At 36.0% G+C, this 21022-nt stretch overlaps 2 protein-coding genes across 4 annotated transcripts; one reads left to right on the top strand and one right to left on the bottom strand.

The window, feature by feature from the left end:
* Positions 1-3193: 3193 nt before the first annotated feature.
* LOC111403316 (vesicle transport v-SNARE 12-like) lies at positions 3194-6723 on the top strand. Its single transcript, XM_023031770.1, has 6 exons — positions 3194-3344; positions 3561-3673; positions 5016-5074; positions 5146-5334; positions 5961-6131; positions 6410-6723. The coding sequence occupies exons 2-6, from the start codon at positions 3577-3579 to the stop codon at positions 6560-6562; spliced, it is 669 nt and encodes a 222-aa protein (XP_022887538.1). The 5' UTR covers positions 3194-3344; positions 3561-3576; the 3' UTR covers positions 6563-6723.
* Positions 6724-7980: 1257 nt separating this feature from the next.
* Positions 7981-18236, bottom strand: LOC111403315 (pre-mRNA-splicing factor ATP-dependent RNA helicase DEAH10). Of its 3 annotated transcripts, none has more exons than XM_023031767.1 (14): positions 17956-18236; positions 16840-17026; positions 16713-16759; positions 15402-15482; positions 13886-14102; positions 13266-13662; positions 12200-12403; positions 11629-11789; positions 10977-11162; positions 9960-10191; positions 9567-9766; positions 9148-9282; positions 8809-9012; positions 7981-8538 (listed from the first exon to the last, which is right to left on the bottom strand). In XM_023031767.1, the coding sequence occupies exons 2-13, from the start codon at positions 16920-16922 to the stop codon at positions 8829-8831; spliced, it is 2127 nt and encodes a 708-aa protein (XP_022887535.1). In that variant the 5' UTR covers positions 16923-17026; positions 17956-18236; the 3' UTR covers positions 7981-8538; positions 8809-8828. The 3 variants fall into 3 exon arrangements, with proteins under 3 accessions (XP_022887535.1, XP_022887537.1, XP_022887536.1); XM_023031769.1 differs by having other exon boundaries at positions 7981-8535; XM_023031768.1 differs by having other exon boundaries at positions 7981-8527.
* Between the last annotated feature and the right edge of the window lie 2786 nt (positions 18237-21022).

Below are 21022 nucleotides of genomic sequence, written 5' to 3'. Positions count from 1 at the left end.
TAATCTCTTCACCATCCATTACAAGACTTTCTCGTCCTCTCTCTCGCTGCTCGACGTCGGCGAGTAATTAAACTCTGTGACTGGCTACGAAGGGAGCCTGATGGCATGGGGAGGTACCAACGTCAGCATGGGAGGCGACGCAGTAGCTCGCGATGTGCAATTCCTTTCTCTTTTCGATATGCAGGCGGTAGTTTTAGGTCGTCTCTCTCTTCGACGCCGACCGCATTGAAGTAGCAACCGGCGCTTGGCACAACTCCAGAGACTACGCCTCTACCTGCGGATCTGTAGTTTCGTCGGTAAACACGCAGTGATTCGTGGTCTCGTCGGTCACAGATCATGGTGATTCTTGGCCTTGCTGGTGTCGGGGTCGTTGCATTTTCCTGGCTTCTGCGTGGATATGGTGACGGTGATGACGTGGGAGGAGGTGAATCTGGCATGGCGGGTTTGGGGATTTTTGTTACGTCGTGACCCGTGGGTGGTGGTTTGTGGTGTGGTGGTGGTTGTGTGGCTTGGTGATGGAGAGGAACGGGGATGGTAGTGGTTCTCGTGATGACGACGCGGTGGAGATGGTGGAGGTGGCAGGTTTGGGGTTTTTTTTTGTTGGATGGTGGTTGTGGTGCGGTGCAGTGTGGTGATGTCCGTATTGTTGGCGACGATGGGATTGGTGGTGGATCTGGTGGCGATGATGGTGTTGCTTAGACGACGATGGTGGTGGTTTTTTTGGCGTGTTTGGTGGTGGCGATGGATCTGGTAGCGACTATTTTGTTGGTGGTGGTATCGTGGTATTGGTGCTGGTGTTGGTGGCGACGGCGTTAGGGTGGTTGCAAGAGATGGTGGTGGCAATGGAGTTGGTAGTGGTGATTGACTATTTAACGTGTGATTTTAAAATTTGATCATTTATGACCAAAAAAAGTAATCTATGACTATCAAATTTGAAAAAATATGTGACCTGTGACTAGGGCTGAGCAAATCTCCCGAATCGATCCCGAACCCGTACCGAATCGAATCGAACCTGACGATTCTCGTCAAATTAAATAGCCGAACGAGTATCTGAATTGAGAATCGACGGGTACGATTAGGTTCTCGGTTCTAGACCAAGAACCGAATCTTTCTAATTTTTTTTTATATTAAATAAATCAAATTATTTTAATTTTAATTTTTTCTAAACAAATTAACAAATTAAAAATTTATAAATCCAAAATTTTGGCCCAATAATTTGTTTCATTTCTAATTTTTTAATTTTTTGCCCAATTACCCATTTTATTATTTTATTTCTTAGCACAACAAGATACAACCCATTAAATAACCCTAAACACCTATAATAAAGTGCATAACGCTGTCTCGACTCTCGTACTCACTCTCGCAGCCTCCTTGGCATTTCAAAACCTATATAATTGTCGGTCGACGCTGTGACCTCCGATCGAAACTGTGATCTCCGTCGACCGAAGCTTTGACCATAGCAATCATTTGAACAAGGTAATCTACTAGTCTCTGACATTCCAAAAGTATTGACTGTGTCATTAGTTGTATTTATATAATGTTGTTATATATGTTCAAAAATTTAATTATAGCACGAAACCGAACCCGAACGGTTCCATAATTATATTTGGACCTGATGGTTCCATTTACTCGATGCCCGAAAATTTTGGTTCCGTTCGGTACTCTTTAGAACCGAACCGAACCGAACCGACCCATACCCACCTCTTCCTATGACCTATAATTTTTTGGATTTGTGACCATTTGTGACCTATAATTTTTCGATTCGTGACCTCAAAAAAATCTGTAATCAATTAATTTGATGATATGTGACCGATAAATAAATTTGTGACCTATAATTGTGAATCTGTGATCATTAATCGTATAACTGTGACTTTATTATTATTATTTAATAAATATTTTTAATTAATTGTGAAAATCTGATTATTGTATTAATGAAACTTGTAACTGAATTTTGAATCATGCATACTTAACACCTGATTTGTGAACTCTTCCTTAAATTTTACTTCTCTGCCGCAATGTTTGTTGAGCTAGAATTTGAGTCCAATTCCAATTAATTCCCATCACCACCAACTAGTAAAAAAAAGAGTCCAAGCCCAAATAAACTTTCATCCCTTTAATGAAATCTAGTCCTTGATATGAATTTATTTGTGCGCCCAATGTCCTCCTCAAATTCAAACTTGTGGAATTTGATATTCAATATTGCATCCAATAGCCAATTTGTTTTTCATCCTTTCCAATTGTCTGAAACGGGTTTGTCACTAAAAACAAAAATAAAATTAATCCAAGTTAAATAGAAATCAATAAATTGACGACATAAAACTTAATAAAATAGTCTAAATAAGTGCACAAATTGCACTCATCATTAGTCTTGGATTATTATTAATGTACTTTAATCCCTACTTGCTGCATCAAAAACCACGTATTTTTATCCTTTCAATTAAAGAGACTATATTAAAAAATGTAGATGAAGTATTTTTTTTTTTTGGATAAAGATATTTGTACAAAATTTTATTGTCAAAATAGTGTACTCACTCTCATAAAACTTGTGATCCCCATCCCCATCCCCATCCCATTGTGAGTAGTGAGTAAGGGAGTTTGTAAAAAAAAATTGTAGATGTAGCATGATCCTTTTTTTTTTTTTTTGCAAGAATTGACTAGAATACCTTTAGTTGAGGGATTACATGCTGGTGTTCACTGTGTACAGATGGATATTGGTGGCGGAGTAATGCAACGGGTACATGGAAATCCTCACAGAAATTTTATAGGATTCCACGTGGCACGAATTTATTGGCAGATAACCAAAAAAAAAGAAAAAAGTCTACCACAACCGAATCTATTGAAATTCTGTGAAAGAATCCTCGTACTCAAGGAGTTTTCCATTGGTGGCATTGCTCCTAATAATTAGTTAAGGAGAAAACACGGAGTACAGAAGAAAAAATCTATAGAAGTTTTACAGGCTCTGACATGGAGGTAATAATTAGTTAAGGAGAAAACACAGAGTACAAAAGAAAAAATCTATAGAAGTTTTACAGGCTCTCACATGGAGGTGGGTTCCATGTGAATATTTTATTACAAAAAATAAACCACCCACTCCACTGTTTAGTGCTATCCGTGAAATTTCTTCTTTTCATGTAGCTTGACTCATTAGTTAATTAATAGTAACGGTATAGATTGTAACAATTAAAAAGTTGAGGGTCGAAGTGAAATTAAAGCTTTTCTTCATTTCTACCTATTTTCTTCTGTTTTCTCCATTTCTATCCTCCGACTCCGTCTCAATAAATTCTTCCTCATACCGATCAGAGTCAACTCGTTCGTTTCTGCCTTTGCAAACTCATTAATTCCAGGTACTGCAACGCATTGCCCAACAAGTTTTCGTATTTATCTTAAGTCTTTTGGTTTGACTAATTTTTCTTGTTTCTTCAATTTCTTGAATTTGAATGAACTGGGTCTTTTCCATTTGATTGGAAGGTGGTTTTATGTTACTTAAACTATGATTTATTTATTTATTCATTTATTTTTTATGCTTGATCAAAAGGTTTACGTTTTCTTGAATCGATTAGGGATTTGGGAGGGAAGATGAGCGAGGTTTATCAAGGATATGAAAGGCAGTACTGTGAGCTGTCTGCAAATTTGTCAAGAAAATGCAACTCTGCTGCTTCTCTTCCCGATGGAGGTACGATAAACGTTTTCAATTTCACGTTTTGGTTCGAATTTTTTGAATAATTTTAATTATTTTTATTCCAGGTCATATACAGTAAAATGTGTTTATTGTGTTATTGTGGTTAGTTTTATCTCTTGATGATAACTGGGCTAAGAACTTAGTTTATTTACAGGAGCGCGCCTAGTTTACTGATGCAAAGAATTTATATATAGAGGAATATATGTATGTCTGTCCAAATGAAAAAATTATGTAAAGAACTTTTGAGATTTTTAGAGAAATGGAGGTAAAATTTATATTACATTGACACAACTTGGAAATTATAAGATTTACGGTTGCAACCGGCTGATCGCTGAATTTAGCGATGTAGATTCTAAATTTTGCAACCTAGTTTTAGGCAAACTGGGCCCGGAATTGTATATTTTGGTTTGCTGGGTGCTTTCATCAACGGAGGAGGGGTGTAAGTATCCCTGCATGTCTAGACAAAATCCTTGATATTATTGATCTTATCAGCCAAGTGAGTGGTGCCATATGTGAAGTTCTAAGTAAAATTAGGCCATGATGCAAATTCTTGTCATATAACTTGTTTTGAGGTTACCTTCTTTTTTCTAAAGTTGTTATGTTGATGAGTAACATAGTGGAATTCTAACAAATGTGAGTTTTTTGTTCTATTTGGGAGCTGGGATAGTTTTTTTTTTTTTTTGGATAGTTTTAATCCTTTTATTGAATTGTGTCTCAAATTTTCTTGTCAGTGGAAATTTTAATGCACTTTTTGCATGAATAATTGAAACTGAACCCCTCCAGTGGTGATAAATTAAGGAATAGTTAATGTCATACTTAGTACATCCAGCCAATCTGAGTGCTTCTCACTTTTATGTTTATACATCCACATCATCGTTTTTTATTGATTTGTTTGATTCTGGTTCAGCTGCATCATGATATTATTCTAATGATATTCCATCTGATATATATTCCTTCTTCAATCGTAAAGTTCATTCTCTTTTAAGAAATAAGATTGAGAGAAACTTGCTCTGTGGGGTCAATCAATGTTTTAGAGCACGTTTGATTAGGTTTAGAAAGACGTAAAATTAATTTTACCAAAGTAAATTTCTGAACTAAGAATCTCAAAATAAATAAATAAAATTGGTAACTTCTAAAAGAGCTCAGACATATTTGACAAAAAATGTTACTTGAAAGGAACTTTTGAGTTTATCCAAACATGCTCTTACTCCTTACACTTTCAACTGCTTAACTGGTCTGAATGTGGGAGTATTTACTAACTTTTTATCATCTTTTAGTTATTTATTGGAACTGATCTCTTTGTGGGATCTGATAATTGTATCGTTATTATCTTCAGAGAAAAAGAAACAAGAGATTTCTGAACTCCAAGTAGCTTTGGATGATGCTGATGTTTTGGTAATGCTTCCACCTTTATCTTGATATGATTTTCTCTCCGTACTAACCTAAAATGAGTTACATTTTACCAGATTCGAAAAATGGATCTCGAGGCAAGAAGTTTGCAGCCAAGCTTGAAAGCTACACTACTTGCTAAGCTAAGGGAATATAAATCTGATCTGAATAAGTTGAAAAGGGAAGTTAAAAGACTAGCTTCACCTAATTCAAATGATCCTGGCCATGAAGAGTTGTTAGAATCTGGAATGGCTGGTGCAAATTCGGTATGCCTATATTCAATTGCCCTGCTGATTTTTTGTCAATATATAACGTATCTATTTATTGCACAGAGAATTGCAACTGACTTTGACAATTTAGCATCATCTAGCCTCACAGGAGAGAATTCAGTCATGCCCAGTTGCACAATGAGTGAAGGCTTCTATTTTACTATTAATTAAACCGTTCAAAGATTCTCTTTGTGCATTATTTTATTTCAAAGAAAAGTTAATATTAGGATTCAGTATCTGTTTTGGTCATTGGTTTTCAACTCCTGGATCTACTGGACATACTAGGTGACAAATGTCATGATGAGATTGTGTAGATTAGATATTATGAATCAAGATGAATGTTTGTTGAAGATGTCAATATTCGTATCATGGTATTTATGTTCTTACTGTATTATCCTATTTTATTACGCTGTGTTAGCTTGTATCAAAGAGAAGAATTGAGCAGCGTTGACTTGGTTATCCTTCCGAGACATTTTTTTTCAGCTAAATCATTGGTCATCTCCTTGTTGCTTACTTTACATTTAAACCATCCTCCTTGCCTACTTGCTGGATTGTTACTCGTTCATACCTGCCATGCTTAGCATTTCTTACCTTAAGATTGAAAGTCATTCCAAATGAAACAGGCTTCTGCAAATCAGAGAGAGAGATTGACAATGTCAACTGAGAGGCTCAATCAATCGACTGATCGAATCAAGGAGAGTCGAAGAGCTGCACTCGAGACAGAAGAGCTTGGAGTGTCAATTCTTGAAGATCTGCAACAGCAACGTGAAACCCTCTTACATTCCCATAAGAAGGCATGTGTCACTCCTCGTTTAAGAGTTCTTTTTTACATTCTTGTATTTTTCATTAAGTTTATATTTGGTATGCCGAACATGGAAAGACTAGACTATATAATGAACAAGATTTTAGCTCATTTTTCTACCTTAATAGCTTCGTGTCTTGTCTAATCCGATTGACCATGGACAAGCGACTCCCTTGGGAGTCTTTGTTCCATGTCATCCACTTATTTTGTAGATCCTTCTGTAGCCACAGTCAAGGCCATATTTTGATTAGAGTTTCTTTTTCTTTGCAGCTTTATGATGTTGATGATGCCATTGACAAAAGTAAAAAGATCTTGACTTCAATGTCGAGAAGAATTAGCCGGAATAAGTGGATTGTAGTCTCGATAATTGCTGCTCTCATCCTGGCCATCGTCATTGTCCTGTATTTTAAAATATTTCACTAATTTGAGCGATTTCGTATATTACCATGTACCATATGATTTATATGATTACTCGTGTGTGCTGGTGTGGGGATAAAAATTGTACAGCTTGACATTTGTTGCTGAAGACATGATACATTGTTGATTTACAGTAGTTGAACTTTGGTAGTTTGTTTCAGTTGGTATGAACCTTTGTTTCAGTTGGTATGAACCTACCATCGGTTGGATCATGCTTGGCTAAGCTTGAAAAGTTACTTCATAAGTGACTACTTCAGTTTGAAGACGGAATCTATCTAGTGATATTAACTGTGCGAGGACCAACTTGCTCCTTCATAAGCAACTATTTCAGTTTATATTGTGGGCTGTGCTATTTGCACAGGACCCTGTGCAAGGAGAAATATCCTTATATTGTTAATAAATCTGTCAGTCACTAAGTTCCACTGAGGAATATCGGTCACCTTCACCAATGACAGGCAAAATTTAATCAATCAAAGTTCTAAAAAGAACTCCTTATATATTTGCATTTTTTTTCTGAAATTGAGTCCTTAAAAAATGAATTTTGGATATTGATACAATTTAAAATGAGATACATTTTCATTTCAACACCTAACGATGATGGTTGAGTTGTTGGAAAATTTCATAGGTCTTCTCTTACCATACGAGTGTCTTCATGCCTTGGAGCTTCTTGCTGCTCATTGCGCCTTTCTGACAACATGTTCTGCTAAGCTTCAAAAAATGTAAAAGTTACTTTTAAGTATTCTTTTCTTGTGTTCAGCATGTTTTGCATAATTGATTTTTAAGCTGTAGTGTGCTGTGGTGAACTTTTGACACTTCGGTTGCCTGGAACACAAACTCGAACCATTTGTTACATAGCTGACATGGTATGGCGAACGACCCTTGTTTCTGTTCAATTATAAGTATCCGATGATATATCATGTCAGTACTCTAATTTGTTTTGGTCGTACGAAGGTTGATGGTCTTATTCAACTAATGGGAAGGTGAAAATACAGGGCCAATCAACCTTGGGAACCTGGTTATTATCATTACTTGATAGAACAAGGATTCTGGTGAATTTTATTGACCAATAATTTTACTGGCAGGTGGATTTACAATGTTAGAGCCTGCTGAGACTGGAGGAGTTGGTAACTTGTGCTCCTATGCATGCTCTCTTTTCGTTCTTCGTTAATGAGTATGTATTTGTATGGTTCTGTGACACTATTATATGTAGATGATTAATCCAGAAGTCGAAATTGTATCCGTGGAGAATACTCGAGACAATCCTAGCTATTGAAAACCCATTATATTGAAAGAAATGGAGTTTCTAGGCTGGGAACTGAATATCATACTGTGCGATGGCAATCCCCTCATGGAGGATTCTTGCAAGAGGCTTGGAACTACGACAAAATGAACACTCAATTGTAAAATCACATCATAACCTCGTAAATTTTACTTGTGTAACCCTGTATGCAAGAAAAGCCATACATTGACAACTATATTTTCCATAATCCACTTACAATAAATACAATGTTGCCTAGTGCCTTGTTCTTTAGAGAAGAAGACGAATCAAACTGACCAAGATAGTGAAAAATGAAAACTTGAGATCTTTATAATGCTATAGAAAAGGATATCTTGTCTCAATGTGCCCTTAGAGTAGCTACATCATCCTACCTACACGTGCTCTTCGATGAATATCATTTAAACGATGCAAAGATCCACTTGCTATAGCAAAAGCATTCTCCATCACCAATGACGCCATTTGCAAATGCTTTCACAAACCATTGCATCTATATTCAGTAAAGGTCAGGCAGAAGCATTTAAACATTTCGTCCTAAATGTTCACCGAGTTTATCCCATCTGTTGAAGCATGCGTTTTAAACTTGTTCTCCATGAGGCAACCATAAAGATTGCTCCTAGCATGAAAGCCCAGCTTCAAATGCAAATCCCCATCAATAGGGAGCAAAGATAAGCAAATGCTCTCTCTCTCTCTCTCTCTCTCTCTGCTGTTGCAAGACAAAGTTAACGTTAAACCTCATCATATTAAGAACAAAAATCATCCCCAATATCTCAACAGTTAACTACATCGTCCCAGCCTACACGGTGAGGCCACGAATTCAGCTTGAAGTATTTCAATGAAGAGAGATTCAAACATGACTTGGGATACGATGAAATCCAAGTCATTGAACCATGAACTTCAATAAAATTCAAGCCAATTTTTTTTTTTTTTTTGGGGTGGGGTGGAATTGAATCCCAAATAACAGAATAGTTCTTACCTCCCATGGAACTTCGATTCCTATTCCTGCAGGGCATAACATTGAGGAGCCAGCTCAGCTAACCACAAGTAATCTATTCTAGAAATGTTTCGAATATAATTATGATTAGTTCGAACTAATTCATCAAAGATAATGCACTCAGGTTTCGTCCGGAATAAAACAGATGACGGATGGATTTGCACTGTAAGACCACTTGACAAAGCCCTGTCATAACACAAACAAATGCATAAAGTGATTGTTGTTTAGGATATTGTCATCTTAACAAATAATGGTAATATCTCCAAAAATAAATTAAATAATTTTGTTTTAGGAAGTACCAACAAAAAATTAAACTCCTACCTGTATGTACCATCAGGCTGCTTCAAAGCTGCATTAAGAAAAAAGGAAGCAGCAAGGCATCTGCGAAAAGGAAGCATGTCGTCTCCACATGAAGTGACATGGAGATTCATTTGTTCCGCATTCCTCTGTATTTGACTACAAATGAAGTGCCAAATGAACTTAGAAATAGATATCTAGAGAAAATTCGTTCAGAAGAGTAATTATTTTTCTCTTCTGAAAAAAGGAAATAATATCAAAAGAATACAGTATAGTCTGTCTTTCAGATATCATAGTTCAAAACTCAAATCATAGAAAGCCTTACAATATGGAATGTTAATATATTATAGAACAATTTGAATAAAAAGAAGTTTATAATCAGGAGTATAATTCAGGTAACTGTGAGGTTGCCATTAATATCTGGCCAAGCGAACATAACCAACCTGTGGATGTCACGAGCATGCTTGAGGGATCGGCTATTGATAAAATTTTCCTTGCACCATTTTCTGAGATTTTTTTCGGCTTTTTCTTTACTGTTCACTAAGTTGCTCTTCTGCAAGAACTCGTCAGAAGCACGATATACATTCAGCAAAGTCAAATGATCCCCCTCTGGACTTGAGAAGCTTTTTAAAGCAATTCGAGACTGCAAAACAGAAAAGACTTCTACATATCAGCTCCCAAATAACTTTCTGTATAGCGGACATAAGAAAGAAAAAGAAATTAAAATCTTGCTTATTGTATCCATTGAGTCGAGTGTTGTCTAGTAGTGTGCACCAAATATGCTCTTAAAGCATATAACATCAAACACAAAACTTTAGAAGGTCATAAATCAATACCTCTTCTAACTTTTCACGGGGAGCATAAAAGATAGATTCCACAGAGAGCATTGCAACAACTATTAACATTTCTTCCAAGCAGTTAAATTCACTGGCAATAATGAGAGCCTTGGAATAAATAGGATCCAGTGGAAGCCTGGCCATCCTTTGCCCCACTGGATCAGACAATTTACTTTCATCCGTCAGAGCACCTAACAAGAATAACAACTCCATCGACTTGATGATAGCAATCCTGTATGGATGTATAGAAGGCACGGTAAATATCAATCTGAGATGAATTCCTATACGGCAAGTGTTAGAAAATTCGAAAGACCAAATATCAAAAACCAATGCAATTAAGATGCAATATATTTTATAACCATACTCAAGAAAGCTGTCATGAGTAATAAATATAAACCTTCTAACAATATGCAAAGAGAAAGCATACGATTGATGAAGTTAACACTAAATACTAGTCAAATCACATAGAAATTCAGCTGTTTAATCATTTGTTTTCATCCATCAAATAAATTAAACGAAATGCTGTAAGTTATGCATGAGGCACTCGACATGCCATGAGGCTTCAACTAATGGCTTTAAAATTTTCATGCAATAGCTGTTTAACTTTTCAAAGCTTCAACATAATTTCAGTTTTTCACAACTTTCATCCCCTAGAAAATCAACCGTTTGCATAAATACCATTATCACACCTAGAAACCAGCAATTTTGAATCTTAAGTTGGCTTTGAAAGCTTGCAATTTAATTAAAACACGCAAGGTCCCAAATTAGACTACCAGATGATATTCGAATAAAACATTAGAGCAAACAAGAAAATCATACACACGTGCCTATTTGATATATTTACCAAGAGCAAATCACATATATGGACAACTAAATATGTACACAACTGTGATATGCAAACAAGAAAATCATACACGTGCTTATTTGACATATTCACCAAGAGCAAATCACAGATATGGACAACTACATATGTACACAACTGCGATATGCAAACAATGCACCTCCTTTCATATTCACCTGTCTGGTTGTTCAATGAAGTCAAAGCCAATAATATCATCAACGCCTAGAGCTTTAAGATGCAAAATAACATTTGATAGGTTACATCTTTTAATTTCAGGTGTCGTGGAATCCTTGAGCTTATCAAATTCACTCTCTGGGTAAAGACGGTAGCATTTCCCAGGTCCTTCACGGCCTGCACGTCCACTGTAACAGGAATTGGAAGACGTTTTAAGTATCATTTAATTGTAGATAATGGTAAATGACAATAGGTTTACCATCCCATACTTTCTTCAGTCGCCTTTTTCTTCATGCACGAGGGGCAGGGGGATGTAATGAATTCGTAAAAACAAGATGTAATTTAAGTATACCATTAATTTTACTTTGAATGATATTAGAAATTATATTCACCTTTGATTGTTTTCTTAAGGTCCCCCTTTAAGAGAATCCACAGGAAATGAGTTAATCATGTATTATTTGGAAAACAGAGTTAGCTCTGATACAACATCTGACCTAATGTACTCAGTACTCACTTGCAGAACACACTGAAAATAATGAAATAAGCTGAGCCCATTTATGCCCCAGATACAAAAATAAATAAATGAAGAAATAAATAAATCATATTTCTCAACTCTTCCCCCAGTATAAATGTAGGAAAGTTTAGTAGCTCTACCTCCTCTGAACTGCTTGTGCTTTTGAAGTTTTGACGATGATTAATGGTTCAATCCCTGTAGATGCCTCGTACGTGCGTACTTTCACCATTCCAGGGTCAATGACATACTTGATTCCTGGTATTGTTACTGACGTCTCAGCAATATTGGTGGCTAATATTACCTGAATAGCAAATTCAGGCAGACAAAAGTGTCGTCAAGTTCGCATGATCAGAAGACTTTCATGGCATCAGAAAGAATATCATGATTGTAGGAGGACAACACTAACACCTCCTGACAATCTAGGATCTTTTTTCTCTAGCATTTGAGCCATGAGAATGTTCATAAACAACTAAAACTGGACAGTTCCTTAGTCAGACAATATTTTAAATAATGCTCAACTTGCAAATCATGCTTTTAGTATAGTTCCTGGGTACTCAAAATCCTTATTTTTACATAAAATACTACATACAACAGACATGGGCACAATTTCAATGAAGAGAGCATTTGTCTTATCCAATCAACCTATCATAAAAGTTTTGTGTAAGCTGAAAAACTTAGAACAAAATATCTTTGAAGATAAAAAATACCTACCTTTCGAAACCCAATTGGGGTAGGCATGAAAACTTTCATTTGTTTCTCTGATGGAAGAGATGAAAATATTGGAAAGGTCAAAAGCTTCCGTTTGCTTTCAGACAATTGCGGAAGGCGCTCATGGACAAGCCTTTCCGCAGATTCTATTTCTTCTTGGCCAGTCAAGAACACAAGTATATCGCCAGGACCTTCCTCCATATGTATCTGAAAAGAGAAATATTAAGAAACTTCCACCATTATATGGGAGAGAAACAAAAGTTTGAAGCTAAATCTTACAAGACAATACAAGATCCTGGAAAGAAAAATTAAACAAGCACAATAAACTAATCATCTCCTACTTACAGAATATTGGGGAGGGGAGGCAGGATTTTACTCTCGAGTGGCATAAAATTCTCTTGCAATTAATTCAATTCAACTAATTGGAAAACTATCATAATATCAGAAATTTAGAAGAGTGTTTGATTCAAAATTATCAATTATTTGAAGACACAAAAATATATGTTACTATGGCTTGATGGTAACAAGGTCGCTAAAGAAACCATCATGTTTTAAATCAAGAAATTTCACATCAAATGAAAAGTAAAAGTTCATAAAAAATGTAACCGAGGGAAAGATTCATGTCTTCTATAATCCAATTCATCTGATTATTAAATATTCTCTTCTAGATTGCATTTACTTTCAATCCTTTCTCAAGGTCAGCTAAGAAAAAACTATTTGTTAAGAATTCTCAATATTGTTACCCTTTTAATTCCCTCGGAAAAGGATTTTACATACAATATTACTAGAGTCCCACAGTTAAAGAAAGTAAATAAAACTATCAAAATAAAAAATAATTTATGTTTAGCTAACACACTTTTCCATAAATAAAAGGTTTGTGAGGAAAATCAAAATACAAAAGCTTTTTACGCAACTTCAAATTTCTAGGGGAAGGGGGCCACTGCTCCTCCCTGTAATTGGATTCAGCCTAAAAGATCAAACTTAGGAATACTGTATCCTTCATTTGAAAATTTGGTAAAAATATATTCGATAATTTAATATGCAATCAGGAAAAAAAGGTGTCAACAACCTGAAATATGGTAATCAAAGTTGCATCTACATAATCAGTCTCAGGTTGACGAGTATAGAGTATGTCAACAGGGTACTGTCTACCCTGCACATGCACAGCTCTAGCACCACCAAAGTACTCGGAAAAAACCCGTGCATCTAGACTGGCAGACATTATAATAATCTTCAGAGGAGACAATTTCTTGCCTCGGCACTGCTTAAGAGTACTGAAAACTTTGGAACCATTATGTTTTTCCAACGGCATGCCATTCTTGACTGCATCACTTACACCTTTCGACCTCGTCTTTTGTACAGTCTTCAACAAGCCAAGCAATACATCAGTGTGGACAGTTCTCTCATGAGCCTCATCAACGATAATAACAGAATACTTGGAGAGGTACGAATCAAGTAATGCTTCCCTGTAAAAATATTCAGACATCATATGTTAGTTCATTAAAGGGTCTTCTTTTCAGAATACTTAGCTTCGATGAGTAACATGTAATATTACTCATTGAATGAGAACATACTTTATATACCTACTGTACATTTGCAAATTTAAATTCAAAGACAAAATATCTACTAATACTTCAGCTAATACAGTATGAATAAAAAGATAAAAACATGAGCGCACATATACCCCACCTTAATAGCAATCCGTCTGTCATATATTTGATCCTTGTTGAGCTGGAAGTCACATCCTCAAATCTAATGGCATATCCAACTTTTTGGCCCAACGCAACTCCACATTCTTCAGCAACCCGTTTTGCAACAGTGACAGCAGCAACACGTCTAGGCTGAGTTATCCCAATTATCCCACCATCGCGACAGAAACCTCCGTTATTAAGATACTGGGGCAATTCTGAGATGTTTATAATTTCACACATAAGTTCCAGAAGAACAATAAATAGCTAAAATTATGCAGATAAGGTTTCAAGGGAAGTCATCCGTTCATTAGTCAAGCTATGTCGTAATCAAGAGCCCTTGAAGTCCTTTGGAGTCTTAAATAATTAAGTCAATATTAATCTGAAAAGAAACTGCATGCATGAGTATAATCTACACAGCTGCAGAATAATTGAGAGGTCTTAAAATTATTGCTGACATGATCTTACTGAAAAGGCAAACTGTGGTGATCACCGTGATCTTTAAGGTCACCAATAAGGAAATCTTGAATTGAACAGTAGAAATCACTTTCTGCCCAAAATTCCAATACCTAGTTCTCTCTTTCATTCTTTCAAGGGAAAACTTAAGGCAATTGCTATGGATTATAAGGGGAAAGTAGCAAGGCATAAACCAAAACTCTTTTGAGGAGAGACTAAGAATCATAATATTTCCTTCCCTTTCACCATAAAAATATTTTCATCACTCTTCTAGTCCTTATACTTTAGTCCTCACACTCCTTTTGTGACGATCATTTTATAACTCTAGTTTATGTACAGTCTCCTCCTTATATCATAGTATCATGCGTATTGCTTAGAAAGATAAATATCAACTTAAGCTAGATGTATAGCCGTTATATGGATCCTGGCAAAGAAATGAACTCGGTATAACCCAAGAAAATAGGACTAGTCACATTTTTATGCAACCTTCTTCTAAGAAAGCCTACTTATATATCTTTAGGTCAGCTAATGAATGAGACATCCATTTTCTCTAACAAAAGCTATATGGACAAAGCTAAAACCTAATATTCAAGCATAAGCTAATAATTAATGGAATGACTTGCGGACACCTGCTTGTGGCTGCTTGTGTCTGCGTGTACATATATGCATAAAGCAGAGAGAAGCTAATGGAAAGACAATAACATGCATACACAGAATACATTTAACACAGGAATTGAGAGACTATTTCAAATGTGAATTATGGAATGTATTGGTTTAAAAGAACTTTTGAATTTTTTGTCACTTTTTTTATAAGTAAAAGTGGCTTATTGCAAGAACCTTTTGAGGGCATGTCCAATCTACATCTATCTGTGTATAGGTAACAAGTAACACACTCTACACCAATTGAATCATCATCATTGTTAAGCACTAATATATCGAGCACATTGCTCATGCAAACAACTCCCTTCGAAGGCAACTTTTAATAGAAAACATATCAACAAACTTCAAGCATAAAAAATAGTAAATTTCGAGCTCGAACTTAAAAGGTTAAAAATACTTACGTGTTGTCTTCCCGCTGCCAGTTTCACCAACAATTATCAGTGTGTCATTATTCCTAACCTCCTCCAAAAGTAATTTTTCAACTGGAAATACATAAATATTTAAATAAGAGACAAGCCAGCATGGAAATCACAACTTGAAAACATTATTAAAATGAAATGAAGGTCCCAAAATAACTATAATCCTGTAGTTCTATATTTGTTTTATTGTCAAGTCAACTTAAATTTCAAAAATAGCTAACATAAAGATTTTGAACTACCTTTTAGATGCTTAAACAAATGCTCAACAAAGTCAAAGAACCACTACATTAGATGATGTTCAAATAACACAAGTCAACCTTCAGTAGCACTCTTCTGAAAAAATATATGAAATACACAAAACATAACATTCACATAAAATAAAATCCAGAGAGGAACTTCAAAGAACTGCCTTTATATAAATAAAAATAATAAGTATAATGCTTAAACCTTGACAGGTGCAGATTTGATGAGGATAAAACTATTAATCTAGAAAAGATCAGAGATCCCTGAGATGCCTTTTTCAATAAGAGAAGGGACATGTCAGACACTATACCTACATCTCATTCTCCCTCATTCTAAATTGCACTCTATTATCCAGAAATGTATCTCATAGTTCTTAACACTGTCTCTACAAGCTTCCATAGCCACCGAATATCAGACAACTTTCGAATTACTGCCCATACATCTTATTTTTCGAATCACATTACTTCCAGATGATTTATTAATTTTTTTCACACCCTTCGAAATATCTATATATATACAGATTTAATTCCTAAACACTAGCACTTAAGCACCAGGCGATGTAGCACACTACAATAAGTGGTGGGAGATAATGGTTGGCACCTATTATAGTGTGCCATGTCACCCACCCAAAGCTCCGCACCAGTGCTTACGTTTAAAGGAGAAAATTCAAAGCTGCAAACTTGTTCAAGATCTCTTTTTAATTGACAACATGAAGTTTTTCTCTCTTTCTTTATCATTTTAAAAAAAACCAGAGTATAATGAGGCAATTCCAGTGCTTTAACTTCACCTTAATCAACCATTATCGATCTTCAACCCAATTGGCCAATGTAATTCAAATAAAAAGCTCAAGTAACTATCAATTAATGGAGAAAACTCCGTCCAAAAACTAAAAACTGGAAGTGAAATAATATAAATACAGCTCGGAACCTTACAGCCAGACGGCAATATCAACAACTTCATTGCAAGCAAAAAGGCAAAATAACAATTAAATTGTACGACAACTGATTGAAGTAAAAACCAAAACAAGAAAAAATAGATAGAGAAATTCACCAGCAGCAATTGGCAGAGCTTTTCTCTGCTGTTCAATATTCTGCCTCCTGCAAAAATTTTCCTTTCCAGTAAAACCCACGTAACAAGAACAATGTATACAAAAATTCGGTAATATATTAAAAAGGACCTGGCAAAGTGCTCTGATTTGGGTTTATTGATATTAGAATTGTGTTGGCTCTGCTTGAAGTTACCAGAATCCATTGAAGGCATCGGAAAAATGATTTGGGTGGCCACGGCCAGGGGCGGAGCCAAGATATTAGATCGGTGCAGGCAAAATTGTTTCGACGCCAAACGTAGAGGTTTTGGGAGCAATTCTATAAGCAAAGGCAAAGCAAAGCAATTCATGGGACAATTCCATTCACATAGAAGTACCAATACTATAAGGAATTCACATTTCACAGGACAAAATTATCGTCAATGTAGTGTCCATTGCTGAAGAAGAAAAGTAAAACTATGCTTCTCACTTTTTACCATTTCAACAAATTAAAAGCTACCAGCATAGTATCATCATATTAACCAAACAATTGTTCGACCAACAACCTCCCATTCATTAACATCATTCGCATTTCACAGGGCAAAACTATCATCAATTCACATATTCACAATTTCATTCACATCACAAGGCAATATGATGCGGGCCCAATTATTTTACTTTATGTTTTATTTATTGATGTCTTTTTATCTCATTGAGCTTGTCTAGTGGGTCTTTTTATTTCATTAGGCGTATCCTCCCTCTCCCTTCCCTTCCCCCCCTGAATTTATGCTTCTTCTCCGATTTTCCCCCCCATTCTCTCTGGTTGTCCCCCTTTCTTGCTGGCCTCTTCTCTATCCTGCATCAAATTTGGTATCTGAGCCTCAGCTGTTTTGCAATATCTTTAACTGAAATATACTCTCCAACGTATATATATATAGTGCTGCCATGAGTGTCAAGAAAAGCCATAAACACAACCATAACACATCTGCTGCTGCAAAACGCCTTTCCTGTCATCTTCCTAAACTAACCCCCGCATATTAATCTGAATTCCAATACAAACCCCAACCAAATACACAGCCTCCACAACCGCCAAACCTCTCCTAAACAGCCCACCACCAACAACACACAAAAGCCCAATGCAGTGAACACAGATTTGTGCCGCCACCACAGCTTCACATCCTTTACCTCTGTCGCCGGCATTCTAACGGCAAGACGAGCAGAAGAAACAGAAACAGAAAAAAAAAAAAGGCGAAGAAACAGAAAACGCACCACCCAAAGCCAGCCGTCCGTCGGGGGTTCTCCTAGCTTTCAGCTGTCGCCGCTCTTTTCTTCAACACCGCAGCCGCCGGTCGCCGGTCACTCCAAGCTTTTAGCAGTCGTCGGTCATTCCTCACAGCGCCAACTCCCGTAACTCTTCCGCCTTTATCACCTTTAACACCCGTAATCAGCGACCTTGAATCCGACTTTCTCACGAGAAAAGAGAAAGAACCGAGTAGAGGAGGAAGAAGAAAACGGCAGACTTGGATTAGCCTACGTTTTATTTTGGTTTGTCTATTGCAATTTTAAAATTTTGCTTGGGCTTTAGTCTGTAGTACCCTTTTTGTTTTGTTTTGTTTTGGGACTTCCTCTTACTTTTTGGTTGGGCCTTCATCTTTTATTTGGTTAGTCCATTCATATTGTAATAGATTAGTGCAAAAAAAATAAATAAATAAATAAAATAAATAAAACTCAGATATTATTCACAGGTGATTTTTATTTTGTTGATCAGATGCCACTCCGATGATTTAGGTCGCATTGCCAACATAACCGTACCAAATTGAAAATTATGATTAAAGCATTGTTTGACTTTTGAGTCTCGTATGGTGATATTTGACACAGTTACTTCAACAGAAGTGATATTTGACACAACTACTTTAACGAATGTGGTTTTTGACACATCTACTTCAACAAACAATAGGGGAATCACTGTTTTCTATTTATCATTGGTTTATAATATTGTTTCATTTTAAAATTGCATCGATTAAATTTTGTGCTGCTGTTATTCTAATAATATATCTAAAGTCACGTGATTGAATTCCTTGATTTCATCAAAGCCCCATTTTACCCCACTTATTTACGTGATTAGGTTTTGATTAATATTTGATCCATGCTTTGTTATTTTACGTAGATCGGTAGTATTAGCTTGCCATATTTGAATTTACTTAATTTTGAAATTTATAAAAAAAGGGGGGAGAGAGAGATTTAAAAAATGCTCAAGTTGTTATTTTCTATTGTTTGCACTTATTGTTCATTATCCCACAATTGCACGTTATTTAGCCGGTATTACATTGCATGCAGTTGCGTAATGGTCCTCTTATCGCCTCTATTTTCAGTACAATGACCATGGACCCATCCCAATTTGATGCACTCATTAGACAATTAGCTCAACTTGCCACTAGCCAGCAATACTTACAAACTTAATTAGCGGCTGTCCAAATCGAGATGGTTGTTACTTGTGAAAAGAGTAGAGATCTAGTTCCTAGTCTGAACAATTTTAAGTAAATCCCTCATTTGACTGATGTTAATAATTCTAAAGTGTCCCACAATAAACAATATTATCGTCGAGAAGGTAATCAAAAATATTTTCAATACGATCATAGGGATAGGGATTAGGTTCATGAGTGAGAACGAGGCCATGGTCGTCATGATACTCATTCTCTTCACAAGGAGCGTTTCTTTGGAGACATTAAATTAGATATTTCTATTTTCAATATTTGCTTAGATCATGAAATTTTTACCCAATGGAACACCCTTATACAATGGAATCAGCTAGTAACTGAGTATGTTGCTCAATTTGAAGAATTTCGCATGAAATGTCATGTCGTTGAGGATGAAACCTTGATTTTGAGTAGGTTTAGACAAGATCTATGGTGCAAGCTCTTGCTTCGAGGTATCACTGCTCTTGATCACGCTTACTTGTTAGCTCGGGACTACGAGTTACTTGTTAGTACTCCATATGAAAATCGTGGTCACTATCGTTCACCCATCTCATCAGCGCCACCTCGTCATAAGTCTATCATAGAGTCTTCCTCGTCTAATGTTCCTCCCATTTAGACAAATAAGTGTAAAGGTTTTGATATCCCAAGACCTTCTTCTTCATATCGAAGGCGTAGTTCGTCTTTTCGTCTCTTGGACTTCACCTCCTCCTATTAAGTTCCTTCTAAGACCTTCCCTATTTAATGCTCCTCCTCCGTTGCAAAGTAAAGGTCAAGATTTTGAAACTCCAATGACTTATTCTCACTTGCAGTGCTTCAACTGTAAGGACTTTGGTTACGTTTTTCCCAAATGTCTTAGTCGAATGCTAATCATTGAGGAACGAAATGATGTAATGGATGATCGATTAAAAGATCAAGTCTATGAACATAAACTTGAAGAATTTGATGACTTGAATCTTATTGAGGACACTTCCTTATGTAGTATCTGGACTTTTCTTATGAATCTAGGGGTTGTATCCTTTGCTCTCGATACCCCTCAGTCAAATATTGTATGTCGTACCTTTATCCAACCCAGCGATCCTGATGATTTGTGTAACGATACCATTTTCAAGGAAAACATTAGGAATTGGAATTTGATCCCCCCCAACAATTCAAATTGGTTATAACAATTTTGTGAATTAGTTTATAGGTATGAGTTCCGTCGAGGTTATTCATGGTTATAAGTCTAGGACGCATTTAGACCTTATTCTAATGTCCCAATATGTTAGTGCGTCTATATCAGTTGCGGCATTTGTAGATCATCTTCATGACTTGCATATTGAGATTAATAAACAACTTGAAACAAGTAATGCATCATATAAACTTCGAGCTGATTTGCACAAGTGACATGTTGCATTTAATATTGAAGATTATGTTATGATCCGAATTAGACCGGAGCGGGGTCCATCTAGATCCACTTCCAAATTGTAAACCAGTAATGTTGGTCCTTTTAAAATTTTAAAGCATATTGGTCCAAATACATATGTCATTGATCTCTCATCACATTTTAGCTACCACTCTACTTTAAATATTGAGGACTTCATTACTTACAAACACCGTTTTAATTCCTTTGATGATTATTTTCTACTTAACTTTGTGAACTCTCAACTTAACTATGTTGATATTTATACTTCAATACCATCTATCATAGCACACAAAAATAAAATTGATATTATTTTAGGTAAACGTGTTGTATTGATCAATGATGGCGAGATTCAATACTTCATTGTGTTTTTAGGTCATTTCACCTGATTTGGACAATACATGGATTTCAAAAGAGAGGTGCCAACTAATATGGATCAAACTGTTTTTAGAGTTTCGAT

Source organism: Olea europaea, chromosome 11, assembly GCF_002742605.1.
Source record: "Olea europaea var. sylvestris chromosome 11, O_europaea_v1, whole genome shotgun sequence".
Lineage (NCBI taxonomy): Eukaryota > Viridiplantae > Streptophyta > Magnoliopsida > Lamiales > Oleaceae > Olea > Olea europaea.
This window is presented reverse-complemented; position numbering and strand designations above follow the sequence as displayed.

Coding starts and splice junctions, on each gene's coding strand:
- LOC111403315 (XM_023031767.1), bottom strand. CDS start 16,922: ATGCCTTCAATGGATTCTGGTAACTTCAAGCAGAGCCAACACAATTCT. Junction 12,404..13,265: donor CTTTGATTACCATATTTCAG/GTTGTTGACACC, acceptor TTCTCTTTTCAG/ATACATATGGAGGAAGGTCC. Junction 10,192..10,976: donor TTCATTGAACAACCAGACAG/GTGAATATGAAA, acceptor ACATCCATACAG/GATTGCTATCATCAAGTCGA.
- LOC111403316 (XM_023031770.1), top strand. CDS start 3,577: ATGAGCGAGGTTTATCAAGGATATGAAAGGCAGTACTGTGAGCTGTCT. Junction 5,075..5,145: donor TGGATGATGCTGATGTTTTG/GTAATGCTTCCA, acceptor ACATTTTACCAG/ATTCGAAAAATGGATCTCGA. Junction 6,132..6,409: donor TCTTACATTCCCATAAGAAG/GCATGTGTCACT, acceptor TTTTCTTTGCAG/CTTTATGATGTTGATGATGC.